General features: G+C 45.8%; 1 protein-coding gene across 1 annotated transcript in view; it reads right to left on the bottom strand.

Annotated features, from left to right (window-relative positions):
• Positions 1-2650: 2650 nt before the first annotated feature.
• Positions 2651-9518, bottom strand: part of CATSPERB (cation channel sperm associated auxiliary subunit beta) — an 85661-nt gene continuing 78793 nt past the window's right edge. Inside the window, exon 30 of the mRNA XM_030559495.1 lies at positions 2651-2860. Within this exon, the coding sequence (XP_030415355.1) occupies positions 2651-2860 (210 nt within the window). The remainder of the gene's footprint in view (positions 2861-9518) is intronic.

Raw genomic sequence — 9518 nt, 5'->3', positions numbered from 1 at the left:
TGCAGAGGATCCGCTGGTCCCGCGGCTTCGGTGGACCTCCTGCAGGCTGCCGCCAAATCTGCGGGACTGGGAATCTCCCACAGGCAAGTCACCGAAGGCAGCCTGCCTGCCATGCTTGGGGTGGCAAAATACCTAGAGCCACCCCTGGTGAGGAGGGAGGAGTGGAATGCTGTGGGTAGAGAATGGAGCCAGGAGATTGATAAGAGTGTGTTGGTGGTGTGGAGGGAGCACGTGGGAAAGGGTATTGCTACAGCTGCTGCATGAGAGGGTGGGAGTGAGGCTACTCAGTTGAAGAGCTAGTATCTCTTAGAGCATGTCCACTTGGTGCTCCATAACTGTTAAGAGCCATTCCGTGGCTTCTTTCTGGTGTGCCGCAAACTTGTTTTGGTCCCTCTGACCATACCCAGGTGCAACACTGGCCTACAGTATTTGGAAAATCTTTGAGGAAAGTATGCAAGATTGTTTCAGACCTATGGTTTACTTTTTTCCAAAATTGGATAAACATATGAAACCTGCCAAGTAAAATCATTTACCATATATATATATATATATATATATATATATATATATATATATATATATATATATATATATATATATATGGAACTTCCATAATATTAAGCATTACACTCAGCTCTTTGAGCATGGAAGCACATTGTGTCATTCTCCAGCTAACTCAACAGGCTAACATATTGAGTACTGATGGTCTTCTTTTAGGTTAATTTAAGGAAATCCCTCCTCAACCAAACCTCTACTGTAACCTAACATGCCCTGACCTCCCTCATTACCTCCAAATATACTATCTTCTCCCCTCTTCTAAACGCTTTCATGTATTGTCATACCAGCTCCTTCTAGTTCCCTTTTCTTATCTCTCAATTCCTTGTGGTGCATATCCCAACTAGGGCTGACTGGAAATTCCATTTTGTAAAAAAGAATTCCATTTTGTAAAAAAAATTCAAGCTTTCAACATTTGTGTTTGTTCCACATCAGAATGAAAATGAGACCTTTCAAAAAAATTTCACAAAAAACTATGACAGACCCCAGAATAGCTAATAACTATTCCAGATGAGTTGTCTTTTGCCAGGTGAGCCAATAACCATACCTGGGGTGATACCAATCCCAGAATATCCAATAACCATCCCAAGAGTGTGCCCTAATCACCGGGTTATAGCCTTGATCTCTCACCAACTGGAGTTGTTCCACTTTGTATTAATAATATAAAGAGTGGGCAGGGAATGGGAGAGAGAGCATTCATGCAAGAGAGAACATTGTCTCTATAACCCAGTGATCAGGATACTCAACAGGTGTGTGGGAGATCCCAGCCCAAGTCCCCGCCCTGAATTAGGCAGAGCAGGGACTTGAACGTAGATCTCGCACAATCCAACTGTGTCCCCTAATCACTGAACAATTGGATATTATGGAGGTGGAGTGTGTGCATGCCTCTCTCGATTGAAATTCTATTCTTGACAAATGTTTTGTTGAAATGAATATGTTTCCTCAAAAAGTTTTTTGTTTTGACAGATTGGATTTTCCTATGAAAAATGTTTTGTTAAAAAATTCCCAGCTAGTTCTAATCCCAGCCTTCTTTCTCTCTCCCTATTTTTTAAATTATGTTGTTGGATCCAGCTTTTCTTCTACTGGCTCCATGAATCCACCTAATTTTATATTGCACTCTAAAGTATATTCAAGCTCCAATACTCAAGATTTAAAGTGAAAGTGATCAAGTCCTTCTGGAGAAACAGGTGAACCACATATTAGATTTTATTGAATAGATAAAAGTAACAAAATGCCAGAAACTTGTGAGGATTCTCAAAAAGAATGAACTTTAGCTATGAATCTTGAAGGAACATTTATTCACCCACTACTGGTAGTTACTCACCCACAAAAGGTTTTATTTTTTCAGTTTTAAGAGTGCATTTAGTGCTCATAACAATAACCTTGAGACTTGGATAGTGCAGACAGGATTATGCTGCAAGCTGCAGTAACATGCAGGGCATCACACAGCAAGCACATCCAACCACTGGATGTAAGAACACTAATTAGGTAAGTCTGTTCTTGTGTCTGCCCTTTAATAGCCAAATACAACAAACTTGAGTAATTTAAACAGGTTGAACCTCTCTATCCTGGTACCCTCGGGACCTGACCAGAGCCAAACCAGAAAATTTGCTGAACCATAGGAGGTCAATATTGTAGCAAGCAGGTCTCTTTTTATTTCGCCGAGGTGAGTAAACGGAACAACATTAGCAGCACTGCCTAGCCAAGGCTTCCCAGTTCTCTTCATAACCAAGTGTAAGTGTTGTTACAGACTTTTACTGTATTGGCACTCTCACTTATGTTAAGTAGTACCTTATTACAAATGAAGTTCTTTACAACATCTGAAAACATTTTCCTAATAAAATAATTTGTAAATGAATATATTTTCCTGTACATTTCAATACATACATTTATAAAGAAACCAAATCCTGATGGAAAAATTACATATGTAAAAATATCAGTGAAGGAAGATAGAAAAGGTAACAATATTAAATAGGAATTACTTTCAACGTATGTCTTGAGAAATGTAGGTAAGAGATAGATTTAATAAAGGGGGATGGAATAACTTGCTATTGGGTGTCACCTTGTATTTCATTTAGAAGTGTGGTTGTCCAACCTAGGAAGAAGTAGAAGTAACTGTTGCTGAAGTTTCAGACACCGATACTTTGTTCTTTTTCCTCACTTTACTTTTCACTTTGTTCCATATGTTTATTTCATATATTTGCATCATAAATATGACAAAGATGATGCCTCCTACTAATACAGCTGTTACTGTGCTAACAAGATATTGTCCTGGGAAAGCCAAAGGAGCTTCATCAACATAAATCTGCAACAGAAAACATTTAACATATCCTTATATTGTCTTAATTTAACTACTAAAATACTATATCAAAGTTTTAACATGTCCTATTGATTATTTCTTAATACTGTTAGTGTGCTCAACAAAGAGAAAGAAAAGGGAGATTCTCTTCCTCGGGAGCTGACAATCATAGGACCCAGTTCTGCTCCATTGAAATCAGCAGAAGTTTTGCCATTGCTTCAATGGGACCAATGTTGGGGATTAAATTAGACAACTAAACAGTTCAGATATAATATTTTGAACTATATAAAACTGGTCTAACTTCAGATTATGCACATGCCTTCTTACTTTGATGTATTAACAAACCCGGATTGGCTTCACAGAAGGTTTACTGGGTCTGATTCATTCCTGGTATGACTCCACAAAAGAAGTTATACCAGAGATGAGTTTGGTTAGTATACTCTAGACTATCATTTTTTATGAACCATTATTTTGCATTTGTTATACTCAGGACAGTCTTTTGTACAATATAAAAGGAAATACTTTTCTCCTACAGAGAACACTGATTTTAGATATTATTTTAAGGACCATAATGTCCTTTAATGCAGTGGTTTTCAAACTGTGGGTTGCGTCCCAGTACTGAGTCGTGGAACGTAAGGCACTGGGTTGCGGCAGCTCTGGTCAGCACCGCCTACTGGGCTGTTAAAAGTCCCATCAGCAGTGCTGCCTGGCTAAGGCAGGCTAGTTCCTGCCTGTTCTGACACCGCACTGTGCCCTGGAAGTGGTCAGCAGCAGGTCCAGCTCCTAGGTGGGGGGCCATGGGGCTCCAAGAGGCTGCCCCTGCCCTGAGCACTGGCACCACACTCCCATTGACTGGTTCCTGGCTAATGGGAGCTGGAGGGGGGCAGTGTCTGCGTGTGAGAGCTGCACCGAGCCACTTGTGGGCCTCTGCCTAAGAGTTGGACCTGCTGCTGGCCGCTTCTGGGGTGCAGTGCGGTCCATGGTGCTAGGACAGGCAGGAAGCCTGCCATAGCACTCCTGCTGCACTGCTGACTGGGAGCTGCCCGAAGTAAGTCTGCGCCCCAACCCCATGCCCCAGCCCTGTGGCCTCCCCCAACCCAGAGTCCCCTCCCTGCACCCTGAACCCCTCATGCCTGGCCCCACCCCGCAGACCTCACCCCCGCACCCCAACCCTCTGCCCGAGCCCTGAGCCCCTCCCACACCCCAAACCCCTCATCCCCATTGGTTCACAGGCATCAACAATTTTCTTCAACTGGGTTGCCAGAGAAAAAGTTTGAAAACCACTGTTTTAATGAATGCAATTTGCCATGGCTATGGCTGTAAATATATTCTAGCAATTGCTTCAGTGAAAAAAGAGTCTACACTTTTTTTAAAAACCCAGCAATCCTTTCACATAAAACTCCATGCTTTCAACCTTCACTAGTTAGTTAAGATCTTTGAAGTTGTGAAACTGTCTGTCTTAGAATCATAGATTATTAGGGTTGGAAGGGACCTCAGGAGATCATCTAGTCCAACCGTCTGCTCAAAGCAGGACCAATCCCCACATAGCCCCCTCAAGGATTGAACTTGCAATCCTGGGTTGAGCAAGCCAATGCGCAAACCACTGAGCTATCCCTCCGAATCTAATAGTTCTTTACACTTATCTCTCATAAAAATGGTTTCCTTGGCTAAATATTACATTATCTTTTCCTTCATCAGCAGCTTCCTCTTACAAATTCTGCTTAGCCCAGGCCTGCACAATTCGTAAAGCGGCAATGGCCATATTACTCAAAAGAAAACAGCTGAGGGCTGAAACACCCCAGCCCCGCTGAAATACCCCCCTCCCCAGTGCCGCCCAGCTCCCCCTGAAACATCCCCCCCCTCACCCCAGTGTCGCCTGGCCCAGCAGAAACAAACCCTCCTTCCCCAATGCCTCCCCACCGAAACAGCTGTGGGCCGAAAAGGAAGGTGGGGGGAGGGAAAGAAATGGCATGCATAGGGTGATCAGATCACAGCAGTAAAATAGGACCTGCCCCCTCCCTGCTCAGCCCCACCATCACACCGCTCTTCATCCCCTAGCCACCAGCCGGCTTGCTGCGTCCCTCCTAGTCAGTCAACCACCCACCCCTCTCCTCCTTTCACCTTCTCCCTCCCCTGCCAGAACCCCCCATGCCTGCTCTTAGAACCCCTGCTGGCTTACTGCTTGCCTCTTTGCCTCCCGCCCCCCTCCCCCGCCACCAAGTATAAAGCCTCATTCAAAGAGCCAGGGGTCACTATATTACTGCATGCAGCAGTCAATCAATGCAGTTGTAGATTACTCTCTGCATTACGCATTTTTGTATAACGTTTAAATGACTTTGTATTGAACCTTGGTAATATGTTATAGCGGGCCCCTAAGGTCGTATAATTAAGGTAAAAGAAAAATGTCTTTTTGCTAGAAGTAGAATAAGATCATCCCCCTACTGTGGAATCAAATGCCCTGTTGAATGAATGAGGTGTGAATGAGGAAGGCGTGGAAGGCAGGCACCTCTCTAGACAGCTGCAACTCTTGGAAAGGGGCCGGGAGCCAGACCACGGACAATCAAACTTGTTAAGTGGGATGAGTAGAGAAGAGCAGACATACTGATGGCCTCTGTGGTTAGAAGCAAGCACCTTCCTTTGCAGCATTGGGACACCCCCCAGCCCAGAGAAAAGCAGCAAAAGGGACCAACGGACACAGTCCCAGATTTTGAATCTGGGAGATTTGCCCCCCTCCAGCCACTGACTCGCCACTCCCCTCTTCACTCCCCCCAAGTATAAAGCCTTATTCAAAGACCCAGGGGGTCACTATATTAATGCACACAGCAGTCAATCAATGCAGTACCAAAAATTAAAATATTGAAAATGGATGCCCTCCTCCATCCATCGACTTGCTGCTCACCTCCTCACCCCCGCACCCCAAGTATCAGGGGCAGCAGGTTTGTAGAAATTTTGGTGGTGCCCATAATGCTCAGAGCCCGCCCCCTTGAACTTCGCCCCCAACCTGCATAAGGCTCTGCTAGGGAGTTTGGTTGGGGGGAGGTGGTCTGGGGTGCAGGCCCTGGGTTGGGGCAGGGGATTGGGGTGTAGGACAGTTGAGATGTTGGGTTCTGGGATGGAGTCTGGGGTACATGCTCTGGGATGGAGTTTGGGTGCTGGGTGCAGGCTCTGGGCTGGGGCACAGAGTTGGGGTGCAGGATGGATGGAGGGGTGCAGGCTCTGGGAGGAAGTGCAGAGGGCTGGGTGCAGGCTCTGGGACAGAGTTTGGGGGCAGGAGAGGGGGTGTGGGCTCTGGGAGGGGATGGTGGGTGCTGGGGGGAGGGGACTGCCATCACAGGTGGCTTCCTTCCTCCTCTGCTGCCCTTCACCATAGCCTCACTGGGGGTGGGGATGGGGCTGCCCCTTGCCCAGTGTTTGCAGGAGTGGTGGCTTGGCGGGGGCGAGGGGGGGGCAGGTGGATCACAGGGTCAAACACTCACCGAAGGCCCAGCAGGTGAGTGAGGTCCACTGCAGATGATCCTGTCTCCCGTTTGAAGCCCCCTTGGCGTCTCCTCCAGGTGGGTGCTGGGGGAGGGGAGGGCTGCAAAACAAGTGTGTGCCTCCTTCTCCCCCTTACCCCCCGACGTGCAGCAGCCAGCTGCCTCAACCTGCTGCCGGCGTCTCTTGTTGCCATAGGCAGAAGCAGCTGGGAGAGCTGTGCACAGCTTTTGTTCCAGCAGTGACGCTCCGGGGGGGGCCTGCACAGTGAGCCCACCTACTCACCCCCCGCAGGCTGCACAGTGAGCCCAAGAGGGGCCACATGCGGCCGGTGACCGTATGTTGTGCAGGCCTGGCTTAGCCTATGATTCATCTTGACCAGCTACACAGAGGTAAAATTACATCTTGACATGACAACACTAGGACTCTACAATGTGTTACCTATCTTGCTGTAAGAAAAATACCTATTTTTTCAACATGTCATTGATGCCTATCAAATCCTAACTATAATTCTTAAAGACATAAAAGCTCTTGCTACCTAATCTGCCCACCTAACTATTTCTAACACACTCATGACCATAATATCCAAGCACATATTTATGGTTAGTAAATAAAATCTTTCTTTCTGGGTTTTCCATCACTGAAATTGCTTTGGTTCTCTTAGCAGCTGTATTGGAAGACCAGCAAAACTGCCCTAAAAACTTAGTTCTTAATCAAGCAGTGCCATGAACTGAACCGTGTTAGGAACATAGCAAGAGATTGTACTCATGATCTGAAACCTTCTCTGCTTTGCCCGTTCTTCCTGACAGTCACCACCACCACCAGCCTCCTCATTGCTCACTAACCTAAGGGTCATCTTTGATTCCTTCCTTTCTCTTGACCTGCACATCAAGGCTATGTCCAAACCCTGCCACTACTGCCTCCATCATCCAAAATCTGAACATTTCTTTCTGCGCTAATGCTCTGACCCAGGCTCTCAGCATTTTCCATGTTCACTACTGCAACCTCTTTTTCTCTGGCCTCCCTCATACTCAAATCAGCACCCCCTCCAGTCTATACAAAAAGCAACTGCTGGTGTCCATCTTCCTTGGCCATGGCTTTGACCACATAATCATCCCTTCTTTGGATCCTTCCTACCATGGGGCTCTCACTTACAGGAGTGCTGGAACAATTTGTATAGTGGGGGTGCTGAGAACCACTGAACCAAACTGTAAACCCTGTCTCTAATGGAAATCACTTCAAGCCAGGGGGTGCAGCAGCACCCCCAGCACTCCTAGTTCCAGCACCTATGCTCACTCAGCCACTGTACAAGTTCAAGTTTCTTGTTCTTCCTATCAAGACCAGTTATGGAGCTCCCTCTCCCTACCTATCTGCTCTGATCTCTGATTGCATCACTCCCTGCCTCATCTGCTCTTCCGGTGATGCCAGCTTCAAGGCCTCATATTCAGCTTCTCAGACAGATGTCTATACACTTTGTTCTTTAAACAGGGAATGCTCTTCCTAAGCTGATTCATAAAGCCACTACTCATCCCTTCTTACAAATCTCTCTCCAAGACCCATCTCTGTCACAACACCTACAACAAATATTTCAGCACAGAACAGCTAGGTTCAAAGCTGGGGGAGAGGCACAGTGAGAAGATGGAGTGAGGAAATGTATTTTTGTAAATAAAAACAATTATGTAGAAATTACAGAATCATAGAAGTGTAGAACTAGAAGGGACCTCAAGAGGTCATCTAGTCCAGTCCCCTGCCATCAAGCCAGGACAATTTCTGATGGGTATTTGTCTAAACTGTTCTTAAAAACCTCCAGTGATGGAGATTCCACAACCTCCCTTACCAATTTGTTCCAGTGCTTAACTACCCTGACAATCAGGAAGATTTTCCTAATGTCTAACCTAAACCGCTCTTGCTGCAGTTTAAGCCTATAGCTTCTTGTTCTATCCTCAGAGATTAACTAGAACATTGTTTCACCCTCTTCTTTGTACCCTTTTATGTACTTGAAAACTGTTATCATGTCTCTCCCCTCAGTTTTCTCTTTTCCAGACTAAACAAACCCATTTTTGTCAATCTTTCGTCATAGGTCATGTTTTCTAGATCTTTAATAATTTTTTCTCTCCTATGGACTTTCTCCAATTTGTCCACATCTTTCCTGAAATGTGGCACCCAGAAGTGGACACAATACTCCAGTTGAGGCCTTATCAGCATGGAGTAGAGCAGAAGAATTACCTCTTGTGTCTTGCTTACAACATTCCTTCTAATACATCCCAGAATGATGTTTGCTTTTTTTGCAACAGTGTTGCACTGTTGACTCATATTTAGCCTGTGATCCACTATAACCTCAGATTCCTTTCCTAGCTAGTCATTTCCCATTTTGTATGTGTGTAACTGACTGTTCCTTCCTAAATGGTGTACTTTGCATTTGTCCTTATTGAATTTCATCCTATTTATTTCAGGCCATTTCTCTAGTTTGTCCAGATCATTTTGAATTTTAATCCTATCCTCCAAAGCAGTTGCAACCCCTCCCATCTTGGCATCAACCACAAACTTTACAAGTGTACTCTCTATGCCATTATCTAAATCATTAATGAAGATGTAACCCTTCTGCCCTTCTGAATTGGCAGCAACAAGGGCCGGGTTCAGTATCCAGGGGTTCCGTTTCAGTAACACAATGCATAACCGGCTCAAGCCCCCACCCAGTGACCTGGGACACTCACATACCACTTCCCCTCTCGCAAGCACGGAGTCTGAGTGTAGCAAAATCTTTTTAATAAAGGAAGGAATCAATGCGGCATCCCATTGGAGAAACACCACAAACAGGGTTATAACACAAACCATAAACAAAAACCCACCTCCAAGTACGTTTGGCACTGTCCTTTTTCCCCTTAGGGTTTTAAGTCCAATCACCCCAAAGTCCAACAACCCAAAAGTCTCTAGTCAATGCCACCCCAGAGTTCGAGAGTTTATCTGTAGAGGTCCCTCCCCCCAGCCTGGGTAGAAAGGGGCACCTTACGTGGTCTGGGGCCAACTGCCCTGCCTCTCCGTGAGTTCTGCTTCTGCCTTCTCCACGAACTGCTCCGCTTTACCAGCCGCTCCACTCTGCTCCTCCAGCCATCCTCAGAAACTGCTCCGCTCCACCAGCTGCTCTTCTCCATGAGCTGCTCCAGTTCTCTCTGCAAACTGCTCGGCTCCG

Source organism: Gopherus evgoodei, chromosome 4, assembly GCF_007399415.2.
Source record: "Gopherus evgoodei ecotype Sinaloan lineage chromosome 4, rGopEvg1_v1.p, whole genome shotgun sequence".
NCBI lineage: Eukaryota > Metazoa > Chordata > Testudines > Testudinidae > Gopherus > Gopherus evgoodei.
The sequence above is the reverse complement of the archived record's forward strand: the minus strand, read 5'-3'. Positions and strand labels throughout refer to the sequence as shown.